This window comes from Mustelus asterias, unplaced genomic scaffold (assembly GCF_964213995.1).
Source record: "Mustelus asterias unplaced genomic scaffold, sMusAst1.hap1.1 HAP1_SCAFFOLD_210, whole genome shotgun sequence".
Classification (NCBI taxonomy): Eukaryota; Metazoa; Chordata; class Chondrichthyes; order Carcharhiniformes; family Triakidae; genus Mustelus; species Mustelus asterias.
The window spans coordinates 312,422-335,611 of NW_027590197.1; the positions used below are offsets into that span (position 1 = coordinate 312,422).

General features: G+C 53.1%; 2 protein-coding genes across 5 annotated transcripts in view; one reads left to right on the forward strand and one right to left on the reverse strand.

The window, feature by feature from the left end:
• Window positions 1-468, reverse strand: part of LOC144485689 (uncharacterized) — a 259,005-nt gene extending 258,537 nt beyond the window's left edge. The window contains exon 1 of one of the 2 annotated variants that reach the window (XR_013496184.1): window positions 371-468. The gene's annotated coding sequence lies outside the window, so the exon portion shown is untranslated. The remainder of the gene's footprint in view (window positions 1-370) is intronic. The other variant, XM_078203804.1, reaches the window with a different exon arrangement.
• On the forward strand, window positions 257-22,835 carry LOC144485680 (dehydrogenase/reductase SDR family member 1-like). 3 transcript variants are annotated; one of them, XM_078203791.1, is made up of 9 exons: window positions 257-304; window positions 6,821-6,977; window positions 10,445-10,588; window positions 11,244-11,323; window positions 13,919-14,051; window positions 15,046-15,189; window positions 16,938-17,007; window positions 20,000-20,080; window positions 21,689-22,835. In XM_078203791.1, exons 2-9 carry the CDS (start codon window positions 6,828-6,830, stop codon window positions 21,823-21,825), a joined length of 939 nt encoding a protein of 312 aa, XP_078059917.1. In that variant the 5' UTR covers window positions 257-304; window positions 6,821-6,827; the 3' UTR covers window positions 21,826-22,835. The 3 variants fall into 3 exon arrangements, with proteins under 3 accessions (XP_078059917.1, XP_078059915.1, XP_078059916.1); XM_078203789.1 differs by having other exon boundaries at window positions 276-403; XM_078203790.1 differs by having other exon boundaries at window positions 284-403; window positions 6,824-6,977.
• Window positions 22,836-23,190: the final 355 nt, after the last annotated feature.

The window sequence follows — 23,190 nt, forward strand, 5'->3', positions numbered from 1 at the left end:
AATCCTCCCAGCCACCGCCTAACGCTGACTCCGCTTCTCCGGGACAAACAAGCGCCAAGGACAGCAATGACACTGCGCATGCTCCACATCACAATGCCCGGGGGCTGATTGACGGCAGTTCCGGACCAATAGGAAGAGGGGACGGGGCTGGAGGACCGAGCGGCAGCGGCTGGTCCTCCAACCAATCGGAGTGAATGGGGGCGGGGCTACGAGTTCCGGATCCACTGCATGCCCATTAAGCAACGGCGTTCGCCGTGTGGGTGAAAGCGATTGGAGAGAAGTTCCTGTGTCTCATCAGCAGCCGGTAAGGATGCAGAAACATGGAGGGAGCAATGGAACCGGCGGATGGACGTAGAGGGTTTCTAAATACCTGTTGAAGGCCTCAAACATCGAATATGAGCCCGTAGGTCCCGTGTTTGCAGCTTCAGGTCTTTTTCCAGAGATGAAGCTCAGGTTAACGGCCGCCATCTTGATTGAGCAGGGAGCAGAGCGCATGCGCTGTTTTATTGGTGACGCAACCGTGAGTGGGCGGGTCTTTGTGTTTCTGCTCCCACCGGGTTAAAATGCATACCAACAATGAGCATCAGATTTTCAAACAGCTTCACGGGGCGGCACGGTGGCACAGTGGTTAGCACTGCTGCTTCACAGCTCCAGGGAACTGGGTTCGATTCCCGGCTCGGGTCACTGTCTGTGTGGAGTTTGCACATTCTCCTCGTGTCTGCGTGGGTTTTCTCCAGGTGCTCCGGTTTCCTCCCACAGTCCAGAGATGTGTGGGCTAGGTTGATTGGCCATTCTAAATTGCCCCTTAGTGTCCCGGGATGCATAGGTTAGAGGGGTTAGTGGGTAAATATGGCGGGATATGTGGATAGGGCCTGGGTGGGATTGTGGTCAGTGCAGACTCGATGGGCCGAATGGCCTCTTTTGCAATGTAGGATTCTATGATTCACCCACTCCCAGGCTGCACCTGACGTTTGCAGCCGAGGGAAGTTTATGAGTCATAGAATCATATTGCGAAATATTTACCCACTAACCCCTCTAACCTATGCATCCCGGGACACTAAGGGGCAATTTAGAATGGCCAATCCACCTAGCCTACACATCTTTGGACTGTGGAGGAAACCGGAGCACCCGGAGAAAACCCACGCAGACACGAGGAGAATGTGCAAACTCCACACAGAGATTGGAGACTAGCCAATGTTGCTCCTTTGTTTAAGAAGAGTAGCAAGAATAATCCGGGTAATTACAGGTCGGTGAGCCTTACATCAGTGGTAGGGAAATTATGGGAGAGGATTCTCCGGACAGGATTTACTCCCACTTGGAAATAAGTGAACCTATTAGCGAGAGGCAACATGGTTTTGTGAAGGGGAGGTCGTATCTCACTAACTTGATCGAGTTTTTCGAGGAAGTGACAAAGATGATTGATGAGGGTAGGGCAGTGGATGTTGTCTACATCGACTTCAGTAAGGCCTTTGACAAGATCCCTCATGGCAGACTGGTGCAGAAGGTGAAGTCGCATGGGATCAGAGGTGAGCTGGCAAGGTGGCTACAGAACTGGCTCGGTCATAGAAGACAGAGGGTAGCAGTGGAAGGGTGCGTTTTTGAATTGAGAGCTGTGACAAGTGGCGTTCCTCAGGGATCAGTGCTGGGACCTTTGCTGTTTCTAATATATATAAATGATTTGGAGGAAAGCGTAACTGGTTTGATTAGTAAGTTTGCGGATGACACAAAGGTTTGTGGATTTGCTGATAGCGATGAGGACCATCAGAGGATACAGCAGGATATAGATTGGTTGGAGACTTAGATGGAGAAATGGCAGATGGAGTTTAATCCGGACAAATGTGAGGTCATGCATTTTGGAAGGTCTAATACAGATAGGAAATATATAGTAAATGGCAGAACCCTTAAGAGTATTGATAGATGGAGGGATCTCAGTGTACAGGTACACAGGTCACTGAAAGTGGCAATGCAGGTGGAGAAGGTAGTCAAGAAGGCATACGGCATGCTTGCCTTCATCAGCTGGGGCATTGAGTTTAAAAATTGGCAAGTCATGTTGTAGTTTTATAGAACCTTAGTTAGGCCGCACTTGGAATATAGTGTTCAATTCTGGTTGCCATACTACCAGAAGGATGTGGAGGCTTTGGAGAGGGTACAGAAAAGATTTACCAGGATGTTGCTTGGCATGGAGGGCATTAGCTATGAGGAGAGGTTGGAGAAACTTGGTTTGTTCTCACTGGAACGACGGAGGTTGAGGGGGGGCGACCTAATAAAAGTTTACAAGATTATGAGGGGCATGGACAGAGTGGATAGTCAGAAGCTTTTTCTCAGGGTGGAAGAGTCAATTCTAGGGGGCACAGGTTTAAGGTGCAAGAGGCAATGTTTAAAGGAGATGCACTTGGCACGTTTTTGACACAGAGGGTGGTGGGTGCCTGGAACTCGCTGTCGGGGGAGGTCGTGGAAGCAGATACGATCGTGACTTTTAAGGGGCATCTGGACAAATACATGAAAGGGATGGGAATAGAGGGATACGGTCCCCGGAAAGGTAGGAGGTTTTAGTTCAGTCGGGCAGCATGGTCGGTGCAGCCTTGGAGGGCCGAAGGGCCTGTTCCTATGCTGTAATTTTCTTTGTCCTTTGTATCGGGGTGCACTGGGTCACTGTCAGGTCGGGGTCTTCTTTCGGAGGATCTCGAGTCCTGCAAGTAAATTTAAAAGAGCAGTGTTAGTGATTGTTCGGCTGTGAGAGTGTATTTTTCGGAGTGAGGCGACTGTGGAAGGTTGTGCTTGGAGCCTGCAGGAGGTTGCAGCTCTCCGGCTCAGAGGAGTTGGGAGGAGAGAGGCTTCCAGTCACAGGGATGTCGGTCTGGTCATTGGGGACCAACAGAGTGAAGGTCCCGGCTCCCGCGGCATTTCCCTGGGCTCTAGGAGTCCTCCGAATGTCGGCCCAGGCGTCTGGGGCATTTTCCTGGTCTCTGGAAGCCGCTGTGGAGGAATCCCCGGATCTGGGGCTGCAGCGCCGGCTGCTACTGCTGCTGCTCACATGGGCAGCTGCTCCGGGGCAATTCCACGTCCGTCAAATCGGGTGTCTCCAGGGTCCGAAGAATCACCAAATCTGTAAGAATTTGAATGAAAGCATTGTTAGAGACTTTAAAAGAGTCAGAATGAAGTTTCAGAAGCATAGAACAAGAGTAAAAGAATTAGAAGGTATGCTGGGCACAGCTTGCAAGAAGTCGCCTCACTCTGGCGCCATCTTGGAACCGAGGGTACAATTTAGCACGGCCAATCCACCTAACCAGCACATCTTAAATATAGGAGGGAACCAGAGCACCCGGAGGAAACCCATACAGACACAGGAGAACGTACAAACTCCGCACAGACAGTGACCCGAGCCGGGAAGCAAATCCGGGTCCCTGGCGCTGTGAGGCAGTAATGCCAACCACTGTGCCACCGCGTCGCCCATTCGTGGGACAACAATCAGGAACAACACCTTTCACTTTATACCAATACATGTGACAATAATAAATCTTAGCACGGCACGGTGGCACAGAGGTAGAGGTCTCGGGTCATGTCTTTCTAGGCGCCCTGCAGACACAGTTGATGGGGAACACTTGAGGGTGAGTCAGGTGGACTTGAAATGTGCACCCATGTTCCCCCCCCCCCCTTGTTTCCTTCCCCCACTCCTCCTGTTTCCCCCACCCCTCCAAAGCTGTTGCCAGGGCTTTTCCAGCACTTTTCTGCTTGTGTTACGTTGGGGTGTGGGCAGAGAGTGCAGAGAGAGAGAGGGCAGACGTGCAGAGAGAGAGGGCAGAGGGCTGGCGTGCAGAGAGAGAGAGCAGTGGGCAGAGACTGCAGAGAGAGAGGGCAGAGGGCTGGCGTGCAGAGAGAGAGGGCAGAGGGCTGGCGTGCAGAGAGAGAGAGCAGTGGGCAGAGAGTGCAGAGAGAGAGGGCAGAGGGCTGGCGTGCAGAGAGAGAGAGCAGTGGGCAGAGAGTGCAGAGAGAGAGGGCAGAGGGCTGGCGTGCAGAGAGAGAGGGCAGTGGGCAGAGAGTGCAGAGAGAGAGAGAGGACAGACATGCAGAAAGAGAGAGGGCAGAGAGTGCAAACTCCGCAATAAGGGACTCAATCTCCCAGATTGCTCAATGAGAGAGTCTTATCAGGGTGTGCAAAGGTCGCAGACTGAGAGAGAGACAGGACGAGCCAGGCACTGTTAACTGCGGACACTGACTGTCAGAGGTGAGAGCCGTCCTAAAGTTTATTTATTAGTCACAAGTAAGACTTACATTAACACTGCAATGAAGTTACTGTGAAAATCCCCTAGTCACTACACTCGGGCGCCCGTTCCAGTAACACTGAGGGAGAATTTAGCATTGCCGTTTAGCAGTACCAAACCGGTCTGTGGGGGTGGGGGGAGTGGGGAATGATGGGCAGTACCAAACCGGTTTGGGGGGGAAGCGGGAAATGATAGGCAGTACCAAACCAGTCGGGGGGGTGGGGTGGGAGGGGGAAAAGATTAGACACTGGCTCAATGGAAGAAGCCAGAGAGTGGTTGTGGAGGATTGCTTCTCTGAGTGGAGGCCTGTGACTAGTGGTGTGCACAGTAAGAAGTTTAACAACACCAGGTTAAAGTCCAACAGGTTTATTTGGTAGCAAAAGCCACACAGGTGTGGCTTTTGCTACCAAATAAACCTGTTGGACTTTAACCTGGTGTTGTTAAACTTCTTACTGTGTTTACCCCAGTCCAACGCCGGCATCTCCACATCATGACTAGTGGTGTGCCACAGGGATCGGTGTTGGGTCCATTGTTGTTTGTCATCTATATCAATGATCTGGATTATAATTTGCTAAATTGGATCAGCAAGTTTGCTGATGATACAAAGATTGGAGGTGTAGTGGACAGTGAGGAAGGTTTTCAAAGTTTGCAGAGGTATTTGGACCAACTAGAAAAATTGTCTGAAAAATGGCAAATGGAATTTAACGCAGACAAGTGTGAGATATTGCACTTTGGAAGGACAAACCAAAGAAGAACGTACAGGGTAAATGGTAGGACTCTGAAGAGTGCAGTTGAACAGAGGGATCTGTGAATACAGGTACAGAATTCCTTAAAAGTGACGTCACAGGTGGATAGGGTCGTAAAGAGTGCCTTTGGTACATTGGCCTTTATAAATCGGAGTATCGAGTATAAAAGTTGGAGAGTTATGGTAAGGTTATATAAGGCACTGGTGAGGCCGAATTTAGAGTATTGTGTGCAGTTTTCAGAGAATCACAGAAACCCGACAGTACAGAAAGAGGCCATTCAGCCCATCGAGTCTGCACCGACCACAATCCCACCCAGGGCCCACCCCCATATCCCTACATATTTACCCGCTAATGCCTCTAACCTACGCATCTCAGGACACTAAGGGCAATTTTTAGCATGGCCAATCAACCTGACCCGCACATCTTTGGACTGTGGGAGGAAACCGGAGCACCCGGAGGAAACCCACGCAGACACGAGGAGAATGTGCAAACTCCACACAGACAGTGACCCGAGCCGGGAATCGAACCCAGTTCCCTGGAGCTGTGAAGCAGCAGTGCTAACCACTGTGCTACCGTGCCGCCAAGTTACAGGAAGGATGTAAATAAGGTTGAAAGAGTGCAGAGAAGGTTCACAAGGATGTTGCCGGGACTTGAGAAGCTGAGTTACAGAGAGAGATTGAATAGGTTAGGACTTTATTCCCTGGAGCGTAGATGAGGGGAGATTTGATAGAGGTGTATAAGATTTTGATGGGTATGGATAGAGTGAATGCAAGCAGGCTTTTTCCACTGAGGCTACGGGAGAAAAAAACCAGAGGGCATGGGTTAAGGGTGAAAGGAGAAAAGTTGAAAGGGAATATTAGGGGGGGCTTCTTCATGCAGAGAGTGGTGGGAGTGTGGAATGCGCTGCCGGATAAAGTGGTAAATGCGGGGTCACTTTTAACATTTAAGAAAAACTTGGACGGGTTCATGGATGAGAGGGGTGTGGAGGGATATGGTCCAAGTGCAGGTCAGTGGGACTAGGCAAAAAATGGTTCGGCACAGACAAGAAGGGCCAAAAGGCCTGTTTCTGAGCTGTAATTTTCTATGGTTCCATGGTTCTAAGATGGGCAGTACCAAACCAGTCTAGGAGGGGGGGAGGTGGGAAAGATGGGCAGTACCAAATCGGTCTGCGGGGGAGCGGGGAATGATAGGCAGTACCAAACTGGTTTTGGGGGAGGGGGGGAGCGGGAAATGATGGGCAGTACCAAACCGGTCGGTGGGCGAGTGGGGAAAGATGGCCAGTACCAAACCAGTCTGGGGGGTGGGGAGCGGGGAATGATGGGCAGTACCAAACTGGTCGGTGGGGGGCGGGGGGAGCGGGGAATGATGGGCAGTACCAAACCGATTGGGGGGGGGAGCGGGGAACGATGGGCAGTACCAAACCGGTCGGTGGGGGGGAGCGGAGAATGATGGACAGAACCAAACCGGTCTTGGTTGGGAGAGAGCTGGTGGGTGGAATGGGCAGTACCAAACCATTCGAATTGTGAGGGGGGTAATGATGGACAATACCATATTGGCCGAAGAGCCGGGGGAGATGGCAGGTGGTGGAATTGACGGGCTGGTCAAAATGTGAGGTGAGGTGGGAGGGAATGCTGGACTGTGCCAAACCAGTTTGAGTGGGGGAGGGGGGAATGTTGATCTGTACCCAACTGGTCAAAGTGTGGCCTGAGGGTTCTTGATGGTTTACACTCTGGGGGGGACATTAATGAGCTGCGACTCAGCCGCTGAGTGAGGATCTGGTTCTAACCCCCGAACCCCTTCCTCCTCCTCCAGTAGGAAGATGGCCGGGGCGCTGCTGGGCCGCGTGTGCATTGTGACTGGAGCTTCCCGGGGCATCGGGAAAGGCATCGCCCTGCAGCTGGGAGAGGCCGGGGCCACCGTCTACATCACCGGCCGTAACATGGACACGCTGCAGACGGCGGCCAAGGAGGTGAGGCTGGGGTGGGGGGGGCGGGGGCGGGGGGGAGGGGGAGGGGGTGGTGGGCTGGGGTGGGGTGGGGGGGGGGAGGGGGTGGTGGTGGGGGGAGGCGGTGGTGGTGGGGGGAGGCGGTGGGTGGGGGGGCAGGGGGGCGGTAGGTGGTGGGTGGGAGGCGGTGGGTGGGGGGCGCCGGGGGACAGACGCGGGACTCGAGCGGCGGCTGAAGAGGAACTATTTTTTGAAAACAGGTGCCTTCCCGACCTCAAAGCTTTCGGTGGCCAGGGGGATGCAGTCTGGGGCAGGCGGCACCCATTTTGTGCACGGCAGGATTCCACGAGGAGCGGGGCCGCCGCCGCGTGACGGTGATGGTGCGGGAGGAGGCCACTTGGCCCGTCGTGTTCCATGCTGGCTCTGCATAGGCGCAATTTAGCACGTCCAATCCCCCTAACCTGCACATCTTTGGACACAGAGGGGCAATTTAAGATGGCAAATCCACCTAACCTACTCATCTTTTGGACTGTGGGAGTTAGAGGTCGTGCCTTACAAATTTGGTGGAGTTTTTTGAGGAAGTGACAAAAACGGTTGACGAAGGAAGGGCCGTGGATGTCGTCTATATGGATTTCAGTAAGGCATTTGACAAAGTCCCACATGGCAGGTTCGTTAAGAAGGTTAAGGCTCATGGGATACAAGGAGAAGTGGCTAGATGGGTGGAGAACTGGCTTGGCCACAGGAGACAGAGGGTAGCGGTCGAAGGGTCTTTTTCCGGCTGGAGGTCTGTGACCAGTGGTGTTCCGCAGGGCTCTGTACTGGGACCTCTGCTATTTGTGATATATATAAATGATTTGGAAGAACTGGTGTTATCAGCAAGTTTGCGGATGACACGAAGATGGCTGGACTTGCGGATAGCGATGAGCATTGTCGGGCAATACAGCAGGATATAGATAGGCTGGAAAATTGGGCGGAGAGGTGGCAGATGGAATTTAATCCGGATAAATGCGAAGTGATGCATTTTGGAAGAAATAATGTAGGGAGGAGTTATACAATAAATGGCAGAGTCATCAGGAGTATAGAAACACAGAGGGACCTAGGTGTGCAAGTCCACAAATCCTTGAAGGTGGCAACACAGGTGGAGAAGGTGGTGAAGAAGGCATATGGTATGCTTGCCTTTATAGGACGGGGTATGGAGTATAAAAGCTGGAGTATGATTTTGCAGCTGTATAGAACGCTGGTTAGGCCACATTTGGAATACTGTGTCCAGTTCTGGTCGCCGCACTACCAGAAGGACGTGGAGGCGTTAGAGAGAGTGCAGAGAAGGTTTACCAGGATGTTGCCTGGTACAGAGGGTCTTAGCTATGAGGAGAGATTGGGTAAACTGGGGTTGTTCTCCCTGGAAAGACAGAGAATGAGGGGAGATCTAATAGAGGTGTACAGGATTATGAAGGGGATAGAAATCATCATAGAAACCCTACAGTGCAGAAGGAGGCCATTCGGCCCATCAAGTCTGCACTGACCACAATCCCACCCAGGCCCTACCCCCACATATTTTACCTGCTAATCCCTCTAACCTACGCATCTCTGGACTCTAAGGGGCAATTTTTAACCTGGCCAATCAACCTAACCCGCACATCTTTGGACTAGATCGGGTGAACGGTGAGAGGGGTCACAGGCTCAAGGTGAGAGGGGCGAAGTATAACTCAGATATCAGAGGGACGTTTTTTTACACAGAGGGTGGTGGGGGCCTGGAATGCGCTGCCAAGTGGGGTGGTGGAGGCAGACACGCTGACATCGTTTAAAACTTACCTGGATAGTCACATGAGCAGCCTGGGAATGGAGGGATACAAGCGATTGGTCTAGTTGGACCAAGGAGCGGCACAGGCTTGGAGGGCCGAAGGGCCTGTTTCCTGTGCTCTACTGTTCTTTGTTCTTTTGTTCTTTCTTTAAGCAGAGCACCCAGAGGAAACCCACGCAGACACTGGGAGAACGTGCAGACTCTGCACAGACTGACCCGAATGTAGGCCAAGGAATGTAGGCATAGGACCATCACCTGCATCCCAGGAAGCAGTCCAGTGAACCTCAGTTGCACTCCTATGTCCTTCCTCTGGTAAGGAGAGCGAGACTGCGCACTCTGCTCCAGATGTGGCCACGGCAGTGTCCTGTTTAACAGGAAGGTGTTTGACTCTGAAGGCAGCAGCTTACATTCCCTCGCCGATGGGTCTGTGGCTGTAAACCTTTTGGACAACCGACCCACCGAGTCCTCACCCTGTCTGCAATTTTATACTGTTGTCAAATGCATTGGCCATTTTGTAGAGCGGGAAATGTCACGGTGTCAAATGCGACGGCCGTTGGTGCGGCAACAATAATCTCTCCCTCAATATCAACAAAACGAAGGAGATTGTCATCGGCTTCAAGAAGCGTAAAGGAGAACATGTCCCTGTCTACATCAATGGGAATGAAGTAGAAAGGATCGAGAGCTTCAAGCTTTTAGGTGTCCAGATCACCAACAACCTGTCCTGGTCCCCCCATGCCGACACTACAGTTAAGAAAGTCCACCAACGCCTCTACTTTCTCAGAAGACAAAGGAAATTTGGCATGTCAGCGACAATTCTCACCAATTTTTACAGATGTACCATAGAAAGTATTCTTTCTGGTTGTATCACAGCTTGGTATGGGGCTCCTGCGCTGCCCAAGACCACAAGGAACTACAAAAGGTCATGGATGTAGCCCAATCCATCATGCAAACCAGTGACTCCCATCCATTGACTCTGTCTACACTTCCCGCTGCCTCGGCAAAGCAGCCGGCATAATTAAGGACCCCACGCACCCCGGACATTCTCTCTTCCACCTCCTTCAGTCGGGAAAAGATACAAAAGTCTGAGGTCACGTACCAACCGACTCAAGAACAGCTTCTCCCCTGCTGCTGTCAGACTTTTGAATGGACTTACCTTGCATTAAGTTGATCTTTCTCTCAACCCTCGCTATGACTGTAACACGACATTGTGCACTCTCTCCTTTCCTTCTCTATGAATGGTATGCTTTGTCTATATAGCGCACAAGAAACAATACTTTTTACTGTATACTAATACACGTGACAATAAATTGAATCAAATCATTTTGTAGAGCAGGAAATGTCCTGCTGTCGAATGTGGCGGCCATTTTGCAAATTCCTTGGAGACGAAGTGCATCGTGGGATTTTTGCAGTGCGGTCCCCGTCACTTTGCAGAGAAAAAAAGAGAAGCCGGGCGGAAAGGCCATGACCGCCGCTGGCGGGGAACCTCGGCGGCCAAGGGGCGAAGAAAAACAGTTTTACGCTGCTGTCAGTAGTGGGGGAGGGGAGGGTGGGGGGAAGGGGAAAGATAGATGTCTCGGGAACGTCACCGTAAGGTCAGTAGGTGGGGGTTAGTGTGTGACCGGGCTGCTGAGATGCTCCCCCCCCCCCCCCCCTATCGCAGAGTCCCTCACTCTGTCCTTTCCCCCGGCAGGTGGAGGCGCGGGGAGGCCGCTGCGTGCCGGTGGTGTGCGACTCTACCAGCGAGGAGCAGATCCGCTCGCTCTTTGGCCGGGTCGAGCAGGAACAGGGAGGCCGGCTGGACATTCTGGTCAACAACGCCTACGCGGCGGTGGAGGTAGGGCTGAAATTCCGGGCTGGGGACCCGCATGGTGCTGGCGACTCAACGATTCGATTGACCCGGGTGCTGAGTATATACTCAAGGGAATCGAGGGGTGAGCAAACCGAGGGGGAAGGCAAGCGGGGGACTTAAAGATTTCACTGGGGCCGAGAGGGAGGGGGAGAGAGAAAGAGAAACTTTTTCTTCTGGCTGGAGTTTGGGGGGGGTCAGATAGAATCCATCGAATCCCTACAAAGCAGAAGGAGACCATTCGGCCCATTAAGGCTGCACTGACCACAATCCCACCCAGGCCCTATCCCCGTAACCCCACATATTTACTGTGCTAATCCCCCTGATAGTAAGGGGCAATTTAGCATGGCCAATCCACCTAACCTGCACATCTTTGTACTGTGGGAGGAAACCGGAGCACCCGGAGGAAACCCACGCAGACACGGGGAGAATGTGCAACTCCACACACACACTGACCCAAGCCGGGAATAAAAGTTGGGTCCCTAGAGCTGTGAGGTCGCAGTGCTAACCACTGTCGATAGGATCCGGAACAAGCCAGGACAGGACGTGGCAAATGAAGCCTGGCCCATTGCAGAAGGGGGTAGGTGGGATGCCTGTCTGCGCCCTCGTTTGAGGGGTTTTAATCTTCCCTTTTCCTCCCTAGTCAATTATTTCTGACCATGAGAAGAAATTCTGGGAGATGCCACCTTCGTTCTGGGATGTGGTCAATGATGCAGGTCTGCGGTGAGTACGGCAGCTGAGGTCCAGCTGTCTCTCTCTCTCGCTGTCTCTCTCTCTCTCCCCCACCCCCTCCCCCCCATCTACATGAGGAACATCTGCTGTCTTACCCCTGCCCTCCCACCAACCTGAGCTTCCAGGTTGAGCTTCCCCGATCCGATTAGGGAACTTCAGACCAGAAGACACTGGAGCAGAATTAGGCCTTTTGGCCCATTGAGTTTGCTCCGCTATTCGATCGTGGCTGATAAGTTTCTCTACACCCATTCTCCCGCCTATTCCCCTGTAACCTTTGACACCCCTCCACTCCTTACCACCTTCCCTGTACACTTCCCGCTGCCTCGGCAAAGCAGCCGGCATAATGAAGGACCCCACGCACCCCGGACATTCTCTCTTCCACCTTCCGTCAGGAAAAAGATACAAAAGTCTGAGGTCACGGACCAACCGACTGAAGAACAGCTTCTTCCCTGCTGCTGTCAGACTTTGAATGGACTTCCCTTGTATTAAGTTGCTCTTTCTCTACACCGTAGCTATGACTGTAACACTACATTCTGCACTCTCTCCTATCCTTCTCTATGAACGGTATGCTTTGCCTATATAGCGCGCAAGAAACAATACTTTTCACTGTATGTTAATACACGTGACAATAATAAATCGAATCAAATCAAAAACCGATCAAGAACCTATCTATCTCTGTCTTAAATACACTCAGCGACCTGGCCTCCTCTGTGGCAATGAATTCCACAGGTTCACCACTCTCTCCAGCTGAAGAAATCTGTCTTCCAAAGGGTTGTCCCTTTCATCTGAGGCTGTTCCTCTTATCTGAGTCTCTCCGACCAATGGGAACATCTTCCCCACGTCCGCTTTAACCAGGTCTCTCAGTATTCTGTAAGTTTCAATGAGAACCCTCCGCGCCCTCCCCATCCTTCTAAATTCCATCGAGTACAGACCCAGAGTCCTTGAATGCTCCTCGTACGACAATCCTTCCACTCCCAGGATCGTTCGCGTGAAGCTCCACTAGGTGAGGGGGCCACTTCGACACCTGTTCACTCCCCCTCCCCTGACCTTGTCCACCCCTCCCCCTCCCCTGCTCGTTGATGTACATAGAGTCATCGCGTTTCATCTGCACAGAAAGGCCTACGGTGCAGAAGGAGGCCATTCGGCCCTTCGAGTCTACACCGACCACAATCCCACCCAGGCCCTATCCCCATAACTCCACATACTTACCCAGCTAATCCCTCTAACCTACACATCTTTGGACGCTAAGGGATAATTTAGCATGGCCAATCCACCTAACCCGCACATCTTTCGGACTGTGGGAAGAAACTGGAGCACGCGGAGAAAACCCACGCAGATACGGGCTGAGAACGTGTAAACTCCGCACAGACAGTGACCCGAGCAGGGAATCAAACCCAGGTCCCTGGAGCTGTGAGGCAGCAGTGCTAACCACTGTGCCACCGTGCTGCCCAGGGAAGAGTAGAACAAGAGTAAAAGATAGTATTAGAGGTGAATGGTAGGACCTTAGGGAGTATCGTGGAACAGAGGGACCTTGGAGTTCAGGTGCATGGTTCTCTAAGGGTGAAGTTACAGATAGATAGGGCAGTGAAGAAGACCTTTGGCATGCTGGCCTTCATCAGTCAGGGCATTGAGTGTAGAAGTTAGGAAGTTGTGTTGCAGTTGTACAGGACGTTGGTGAGGCCGCACCTGGAGTATTGTGTTCAGTTTTGGTCATCTTGCTATAGAAAAGATGTTGTTAAACTGGAGAGAGTGCAGAAGAGGTTTACAAGGATGTTGCCAGGACTCGAGGGACTGAGTTATAGACAGAGATTGGACAGGCCTGGACTTTTTTTCTTTGGAACATAGTAGACTGAGGGATGATTTTAGAGAGGTGCAGAGGATCATGAGAGGCATGGATAGGGTGAACGCACTCAGTCCTTTTCCCAGAGTTGGGGAATTGAGAACTAGAGAGTTTAAGTTTAAGTTAAGAGGGGAAAGAATTAATGGGAACCTGAGGAGCAGCTTTTTTACACAGAGGGTGGTACGTATGTGGAATGAGCTGCTGGAGGAAGTGGTTGAGGCAGGGACATTGTCAACATTTAAAAGGCATTTGGACAGATACATGGATAGGAAAGGTTTAGAGGGATATGGGCCAAATGCAGGCAAATGGGGTTAGCTTACATGGGCTTTTTGGTCAACACGGACCAGTTTGGGCCGAAGGGCCTGTCTCCGTGCTGTAGATTCTATGACTCTAGAGGGCATGCTGGGTACAGCTCACAAGAAGTTGCCATCTTGGATCGAGTCTGGCTGTCCTCGTACCCACGCCATGGATTTCCTTTTCCAAGGGGAAGAAACTGCAATGACATCCTCCCCTCCCGGTGGTGGCGCTGTGGAGTACTGGACCCAGGGCTCCGAGTGGGAGCGGAGGCAGTCACTGACCTTTCTCACCCTCTGGACACCAGGGGTGAGATCCTGGCCCCACGTGCGGAGATGGGGGGGGTGGAGATTGGGATGCGATGAGGGGAGTGCGGTAGTGGAAGAGGTCTCACTGCCGTAGTGTGTCCCAACACCTCCCCCCTCCCCAACCACACTTGCTTTGTTGTGCAGGGGCCACTATATCTGCTCGGTGTACGCAGCCCGGATGATGGTGGAGGCGAAGCAGGGCCTGATTGTCATCGTGTCGTCCATGGGCGGCCTGCGCTACATCTTCAACGTGGCTTACGGAGTCGGCAAGGCAGCGGTGAGTGGCAGGGCAGTGCGGGTAAACGGGCCGAAGGGCAAAGGTCACTCATTCACTTTGAGTTGCTGTATCTCACACTCTCTTTGCCTGGCTCTCTGGCTCTCTCTCTCTGGCTCTCTCGCTCTCGCTCTGGCTCTCTCGCTCTCTCTCTCTGGCTCTCTCGCTCTCGCTCTGGCTCTCTCTCTGGCTCTCTCGCTCTCTCTCTCTGGCTCTCTCGCTCTCGCTCTGGCTCTCTCTCTGGCTCTCTCTCTGGCTCTCTCGCTCTCTCTCTCTCTGGCTCTCTGGCTCTCTCACTTTCTCTCTCTGGTTCTTTCTCTCTGGCTCTCTGGCTCTTTCTCTCTGGCTCTCTGGCTCTTGCTCTCTGGCTCTCTGGCTCTTTCTCTCTGGCTCTTTCTCTCTGGCTCTTTCTCTCTGGCTCTTTCTCTCTGGCTCTTTCTCTCTGGCTCTTTCTCTCTGGCTCTTTCTCTCTGGCTCTGGCTCTCTGGCTCTTTCTCTCTGGCTCTTTCTCTCTGGCTCTCTGGCTCTTTCTCTCTGGCTCTTTCTCTCTGGCTCTTTCTCTCTGGCTCTCTCTCTCTCTGGCTCTCTCTCTCTGGCTCTCTCTCTCTCTGGCTCTCTCTCTCTCTGGCTCTCTCTCTCTCTGGCTCTCTCTCTCTCTGGCTCTCTCTCTCTCTGGCTCTCTCTCTCTCTGGCTCTCTCTCTCTCTGGCTCTCTCTCTCTGGCTCCCTCTCTCTGGCTCTCTTGCTCTCACTCTCTCTCTCAGGTTCGCTCTTGCTCTCTCTCCCTCTGACTCTCTGGCTCTGGCTCTCTGGCTCTGGCTCTCTTGCTCTGGCTCTCTCTCTCAGGTTCGCTCTCGCTCTCTCTCCCTCTGGCTCTCTGGCTCTGGCTCTCTCGCTCTGGCTGGCTCTGTCTGCCTGCCCCCTGCCCCCCCACCCCCTCCTCCTCTGCCCCTCCCCCCCCCTCTCTCTCTCACACAGTTCTCTCTCTCTCTCTGCAGTGTGATCGAATGGCAGCAGACTGTGCGTTGGAGTTGCGGAAACACGGAGTGTCATACGTGTCCCTCTGGCCGGGAGCCGTGCGCACCGAGACCATGACTGACTTGGTTATTAACACGGAGAACAAATCCAAAGGACAGCAACGGGTGAGTGAGACAGCGAGGAGGAGGCCATTCAGCCCCTTCTCCAGCCTGTTACACAGGAACACAGAACGGGAAGAAGGAAATTGAGAGAAAGGACATTGGGAGAGTGTAACCTGAAGAGGGAATGGAGGGAGAGTGAGTGGGATGGGAAGGAGGGAGCCAGTGGGTGAGGGAAGGATGGTGAGGGAGAGCGAGAGTGTGAACAGGTGGATGAGGGAGAGGGAGGTTCAAGTCCATAGCTTCCTGAAAGCGGCCACACCAGTCAATAGGGGGTAAAGAAGGCGTACGGCATGCTTGCCTTTATAAGTCGGGGCATTGAATACAAGAGTTAGGATGTCATGTTGCAGCTTTATAAAACTTTGGTTCGGAACCACTTATAGGATATTGCGTTCAATTCTGGTCGCCACATTACAGGAAGGATGCAGAGGATTTGGAGAGGGTGCAGAAGAGGTTTAACATGACGCTGCCTGGATTAGAGGGTACGAGATATAAGGAGCGGCTGGACAAACTAAGAACTAATGTTTATTTATTAGTGTCACAAGTAAGGCTTACATTAACAGCGCAATGAAGTTACTGTGAAAATCCCCCCGTCGCCACACTCCAGCGTCTGTTCGGGAACACTGAGGGAGAATTTAGCACGGCCAATGCACCTAATCAGCACATCTTTCGGATGGTGGGAGGAAACCGGAGCACCCGGAGGAAACCCATGCAGACACGGAGGGTGGGAGCGGCGAGAACATGAAGGCTCAGCACAGACAGTGACCCAAACCTGGGTCCCTGGCGCTGTGAGGCAGCAGTGTGAACCACTGTGCCCTCCCTCGCGTTGTGTGGGATTCTAGGGCTGGGTGGGATTGTTGTTGGTACAGGTTCGATGGGCTGAATGGCCTCCTCCTGCACTGTAGGATTCTATGAACATAAGAACTAGGAGCAGGAGTAGGCCATCTGGCCCCTCGAGCCTGCTCCGCCATTCAATAAGATCAGGCTGATCTTTTCGTGGACTCAGCTCCACTTACCCGCCCGCTCACCATAACCCTTAATCTCTTTAATGTTCAAAAATTTATCTATCCTTGCCTTAAAAACATTCAATGAGGTAGCCCCAACTGCTTCACTGGGCAGGGAATTCCACAGATTCACAACCTTTGTGTGAAGAAGTTCCTCCTCAACTCAGTCCAAAATTTGCTTCCCCTTATTTTGAGGCTGTGTCTCCTCGTTCTAGTTTCACCCGCCAGTGGAAACAACTAGGGTTGTTTTCTCTGGAGCGGCAGAGGCTGAGGGGAGACCTGATGGAAGTCTATAAAATAATGAGAGACATAGATAGGGTTGACAGTCAGAATGTTTTTCCCACAGTTGAAATGTGTAATACTCGGGGACATGCACTTCAGGAGAGAGGGGGAATGTTCAAAGGGGATGTGAGGGGCAAATATTTTTAAACAGAGAGTGGTAGGTGTCTGGAACACGCTGCCAGGGATGGTGGTGGAGGCAGATACGATAGGGGCGTTTAAGGGGCTTTTAAATAAGCACATGAATATGCAAAGAATAGAGGGATATGGACCAAGGGCAGGCAGAAAGGAATAGTTTAATTTGGTGTCATGTTCGACACAACATCGTGAGCTGAAGGGCCTGTTCCTGTGCTGTGCTGTTCTACGTTCTATGAGAGAGAGGTGGGTGAGGGAGAGAAGGTTGGACAGAGTAACACGATTTAGTTGTGACAGCGGGGGAGTCCCTGAACTCTCCATGTTGTCCGTTTGCAGGTGGCGGACATGTTCACCGCTGGTGAGACCCCGGAGATGAGCGGGAAATGTATCGTCGCCCTCGCTACAGGTGGGTAAACGCTTCTCCCCACCCCCCTCAGCACTCCACGGCGAACGGCCTTCTCCTTTCCTGACGGGACCCCCACATCGATACTCTGGCCATGGGGGCGGGGGGGGGGGGGGGGGGGGAGAGGCCCGGTCTCGGAACGAGAGGAGGCAGCCATTTTGTGTCTGAGCTGAGGAGAAATGCCTTTGCTCGGAGGCCGGTGAATCTTTGGAATTCTCAACTCCCCGGGGCTGGCCGTGGATGGTCCTCCATCGTCCGGACACGTCTGAGGCCGGGGCGGACAGATTCCCGGTCTCTCGGGGGGTGGGGGGCGTGGGCGGGGAAAGGGGTGGGAGGCCTCGTGGCATAAGAACATAGGCGGCACAATGGTTAGCACTGCTGCCTCACAGCGCCAGGGACCTGGGTTCAATTCCCGGCTTGGGTCACTGTCTGTGCAGAGTCTGCACGTTCTCTCCGTGTCTGCGTGCATTTGCTCCGGGTGCTCCGGCTTCCTCCCACAGTCCAAAGATGTGCGGCTTAAGTGGATTGGCCAACCTAAACTGTCCCTTAGTGTCACAGAGATTAGTACGGTAAATATGTGGGGTTATGGGGATAGGGCCTTGGTGGGATTGTTGTCAGTACAGGCTCGATGGGCCGAATGGCCTCCTCCTGCACTGTAGGGATTCCATGAACATAAGAACTAGGAGCAGGAGTCGGCCATCTGGCCCCTCGAGTCTGCTCCGCCATTCAACAAGATCATGGCTGATCTTTTCGTGGACTCAGCTCCACTTACCCACCCGCTCACCATAACCCTTAATTCCTTCACTGTTCAAAAATTTATCTATCCTTGCCTTAAAAACATTCAATGAGGTAGCCTCAACTGCTTCACTGGGCAGGGAATTCCACAGATTCACAACCCTTTGTGTGAAGAAGTTCCTCCTCAACTCAGTCCTAAATCTGCCCACCCTTATTTTGAGGCTATGCCCCCTAATTCTAGTTTCACCCGCCAGTGGAATCAACTTCCCTGCTTCTATCTTATCTATTCCCTTCATAATCTTATATGTTTCTGTAAGATCTCCCCTCGTTCTTCTGAATTCCAATGAGTACAGTCCCAGTCTATTTGGTCTCTCCTCAAAAGCCAACCCTCTCAACTCCGGAATCAATCTAGATTCAACCTAAGGATGTGATTGCACTGGAGAGGGTGCAGAGGAGATTCACTTGGTTGATTCTGGAGTTGAAATGGTTGGGCCTCTCTCGCTCGGTCTAAGGCTGCAGGATCCAGTCCCACTTCGACACTCGATAGTCACTGAAGGCCTGTTCGTGGCACGTTTGATTTGATTTATTATTGTCACAGGTATTGGGATACAGTGCAAAGTATTGTTTCTTGCGCGCTATACAGACAAAGCATACTGTTCATAGAGAAGGAAAGGACAGGGTGCAGAATGTAGTGTTACAGTCATAGCTAGGGTGTAGAGAAAGATCAACTTAATGCAAGGTCGGTCCATTCAAAAGTCTGATGGCAGCAGGGAAGAAGCTGTTCTCGGGTCGGTTGGTACGTGATCTCAGACTTTTGTATCTTTTTCCTGACAGAAGAAGGTGGAAGAGAGAATGTCCGGGCTGCGTGGGGTCCTTAATAATGCTGGCTGCTTTTCCGAGGCAATGGGAAGTGTAGACAGAGTCAATGGATGGGAGGCTGGTTTGCGTGATTCACAACGTTTTGTAGTTCCTTATGGTTTTGGGCAGAGCAGGAACCCATACCAAGCTGTGATACATCCGGAAAGGATGCTTCCTATGGTGCATCTGTAAAAGTTGGTGAGAGTCGTAGCTGACATGCCAAATTTCCATAAAGTAGAGAAAGTAGAGGTGTTGGTGGGGCTTTCTTAACTATAGTGTCAGCATGGGGGGGGGGAACCAGGACAGGTTGTTTATGATCTGGACACCTAAAAACTTGAAGCTCTCGACCCTTTCTACTTCGTCACCATTGATGTAGACAGGGGCATGTTCTCCTTTATGCTTCCTGAAGTTGATGACAATCTCCTTCATTTTGTTGACATTGAGGGAGAGATTATTGTTGCCGCAACAATTCACCAGATTCTCGATCTCATTCCTGTACTCTGTCTCATCATTGTTTGAGATCCGACCCACTACGGTGGTGTTGTCAGCATATCTGAAAATTGAGTTGGAGGGTAGTTTGGCCGCACAGTCACAGGTGTGTAAGGAGTATAGTAGGGGGCTGAGAACACAGCCTTGTGGGGCACCGGTGTTGAGGATGATCATGGAGGAGTTGTAAGGTCAGCCAGTAAATCCTTTCCGACACGCGTCAGGGCAGCCAGTACGAGGAGTGGGAGTGTTTCCTGTTCAGCGACCGCGCAGAGAACAACAGCCGATCGCTGAGGTAGCTCACCCTGCGCCATCACAGACTGATGGACACCCACCATCGCCGATCCCCACTTAGGGCCCAGTAACTGGAGGCGAAAGGGAAGGCGATAGCCGAGTGGTATTATCGCTGGACTATTCATCCAGAAACTCAGCTGATGTTCTGGGGACCCGGGTTCGAATCCCACCACGACAGATGGTGGAATTTGAATTCAATAAAAAAAATATCTGGAATTAAGAATCTATTGATGACGGTGAAACCATTGTCGAAAAAACCCCATCTGGTTCACTAATGTCCTTTAGGAAAGGAAGTCTGCCGTCATCTGACCCCTTAGTGTACAAAGATGTGCAAGTTAGGTGGATTGTCCATGCTAAATTGTTCCTTAGTGTCAGGGGGATTAGCAGGGTAAATGTGTGGGGTTGTGGGGATAGGGCCTGGGTGGGATTGTGGTCGGTGCAGACTCGATGGGCTGAATGGCCTCTTTCTGTACTGTTGGATTCTATGAAGTCGTCCAGACGGAGGGAGTGGGCGGATGGCATTTCTGACCCCGCACTCACCTGGGGTGACCTCTCCCATTGGGACCCCACCCTCCTCACGTCTCTCACTCTGCCTCCCCCTCCCCTCCCGTCCCCTCCCCAGATAAGGACCTGATGAAGAAATCTGGCAAGGTGCTCATGACCTGTGACCTCGCTGCGCAGTACGGGATCAGGGACGTGAATGGTGAGTACGTTCCCGCCAACTTGCTCTCTCTGACACCTTTGTGGCTTTGCCGGGGGTAAAGGGCAGGGAATCCCTGCCAGGGATGAGGTAGGGAGCATCCTGAGGCAGACTGAGGACGGCAGGGTGAGGCCGTGGGGGGATTGAGGAAAGAGAGGCGGGGGATGGAGAGGCGGGGGGTTGGAGGGGAGAGCTTCCAATTGTTGTTGGTCTGGCCGAAGAACAGGGCCGGGGGGTCATGGGTGGTGATCTCGGGGGTCAGGATTGGTGATCTCGGGGGTTGGGCTTGGCGAGCCTGGGGTCAGGAGTCGGGAGGTGGTCAGCTCGGGGTCAGGAGTCAGGGGGTGGTCAGCTCGGGGTCAGGGGTTGGTAAGCTCGGGGTCAGGGGTTGGTAAGCTCGGGGTCAGGGGTTGGTAAGCTCGGGGTCAGGGGTTGGTAAGCTCGGGGTCAGGGGTTGGTAAGCTCGGGGTCAGGGGTTGGTAAGCTCGGGGTCAGGGGTTGGTAAGCTCGGGGTCAGGGGTTGGTAAGCTCGGGGTCAGGGGTTGGTAAGCTCGGGGTCAGAGGTTGGTAAGCTCGGGGTCAGGGGTTGGTAAGCTCGGGGTTGGGGATTGGTAAGCTCGGGGTCGGGGGATTGGTCAGCTCGGGGTCGGGGGGTGGTCAGCTCGGGGTCAGGGGTTGGTAAGCTCGGGGTCAGGGGTTGGTAAGCTCGGGGTCAGGGGTTGGTAAGCTCGGGGTCGGGGTTGGTAAGCTCGGGGTTGGGGATTGGTAAGCTCGGGGTCGGGGGGTGGTCAGCTCGGGGTCAGGGGTCGGGGGTGGTCAGCTCGGGGTCGGGGGGTGGTCAGCTCGGGGTCAGGGGTCGGGGGGTGGTCAGCTCCGTGTCATGGTCGGGGTTGGTGATCTCGGGTCGGGGTTGGTGATCTCGGGGGTCGGGGTGCGGTGGTCTTCGGGGGTCGGGGTGTGGTGGTCTCCGGGGGTCGGGGTGGTGGTGATCTCCGGGGGGTCAGGGGTGGTGACCCCAGGAGTCGGGGGTGGAGATCTTGGGGGTCGGATCTCAGGGGGAGTTTCCTGATGGGGTCAGCACGATTATCTTGTGGGGGAGGGTGTATTTCCGGTAGATTTGCATTGGGGACACCAGGGTTCAGGTAATCCTGGCATTAACCAGTCCATCTCTCTCTCTCTCCCTCTCTCTCTCCGCCTCTGTCTCTCTCTCTCTCTCTCTGCCTCTGTCTCTCTCTCTCTCTCTCCGCCTCTGTCTCTCTCTCTCTCCGCCTCTGTCTCTCTCTCTCTCTCCGCCTCTCTCTCTCTCTCTCCGCCTCTGTCTCTCTCTCTCTCTCCGCCTCTGTCTCTCTCTCTCTCTCCGCCTCTGTCTCTCTCTCTCTCTCCGCCTGTCTCTCTCTCTCTCTCTCCGCCTCTGCCTCTCTCTCTCTCCGCCTCTGTCTCTCTCTCTCTCTCCGTTTCTGTGTGTCTCTCTCTCTCCGCCTCTGTGTCTCTCTCTCTCTCCGCCTCTGTGTGTCTCTCTCTCTCTCTCTCCGCCTCTGTCTCTCCCTCTCTCCGCCTCTGTCTCTCCCCCTCTCCGCCTCTGCTTCTCCCCCTCTCTCTCTCCCTCCGCAGGCCGTGCTCTGGTGGACTATTGCTCCCTCAAGTTCATTCTGCAGCAGCTGCCGAGCCTTTCCTGGCTCTCCACCTTCATCCCGGGATTCATCAGGATTCCCAAGTGGGTCCTTACCCTGACCTCCAGTAAATTTTAAACCTCCCCATGACCCTCCACCTCTTCCCTTCCTCTCCCTCGCCCCCCCCCCCCCCCCCCCCCACCCCCACCCCCCACCCAGGAGCGCTGGGCATTTCCCCGGTGAACCAGTCTCCTCACCCAATCTGGCTTTGGCCACTAACCCGCCCACAGCCTCAGGCCTCCTGGTGCTTTCAGCCCCCACCCCGATTCCCGGGTGTCACCCTCGGGAGCCTTGGGTGACACAGAACAGGACAGGCCCTTCGGCCCATCACATTGTGCTGGACGTGATGTCAATTTAAACCAGTCCATTCTACCTGCCCTCAATCCCTATCCCGCTATTCCGTGCATATTCCTAGAATTATACAGCGCGCTCTGGCACAAGGGACCAAGAAAGTTACAACACAGGAACAGGCCCTTCGACCCTCCAAGCCTGCGCCGATCATGATGTCTGCTTAACCTAAAACCGTATGCACTGAGGGAATCCATATCCTTCCATTCCCATCCTACTCATGTATTCGTCTAGTTGCCCCTTAAATGCCGCTATTGTACCTGCTCCCACCACCTCCCCGGGCAGCGCCTTCCAGACATTCACCACCCTCTGTGTAAAAAACATGCCTCGCACATCTCCTCTAAACTTTTCCCCACGCACCTTAAACCTATGTCCCCTAGTCTTAGAATCCCTGCTGCACAGAAGGAGGCCATTCAACCCATCGAGTCTGAATTGACAACAATCCCACCCAGGCCCTATCCCCGTAACCCCACATATTTACCCCGCTAATCCCCCTGAGACTAAGGGGCAATTTAGCATGGCCAATCCTCCTAACCTGCACATCTTTGGATACTCGGGGACAATTTAGCATGGCCAATCCACTTAACCTGCACATCTTTGGAGTGTGGGAGTACTTGACTTTTCTGCCCTAGGAAAGAGCATCTGACTATCCACTCTGTCCATGCCCCTCATAATCCTCTATCAGGTTGCCCTCTCAGGTTCTGTCGTCCCAGTGAGAACAAACCAAGTTAATCCAACCTCTCTTCATAGCTAATGACCTGATAGAGGTTTACAAGATGTTGAGGGGTCTGGATAGGGTGGACTCTCAGAGGCTATTTCCAAGGGCTGAAATGGTTGCTACGAGAGGACACAGGTTTAAGGTGCTGGGGGGTAGGTACAGGGGGGATGTCAGGGGTAAGTTTTTCACTCAGAGGGTGGTGGGTGAGTGGAATCGGCTGACGTCGGTGGTGGTGGAGGCAAACTCGTTGGGGTCTTTTAAGAGACTTCTGGATGAGTACATGGGATTTAATGGGATTGAGGGCTATAGATAGGCCTAGAGGTGGGGATGTGATCGGCGCAACTTGTGGGCCGAAGGGCCTGTTTGTGCTGTGGCTT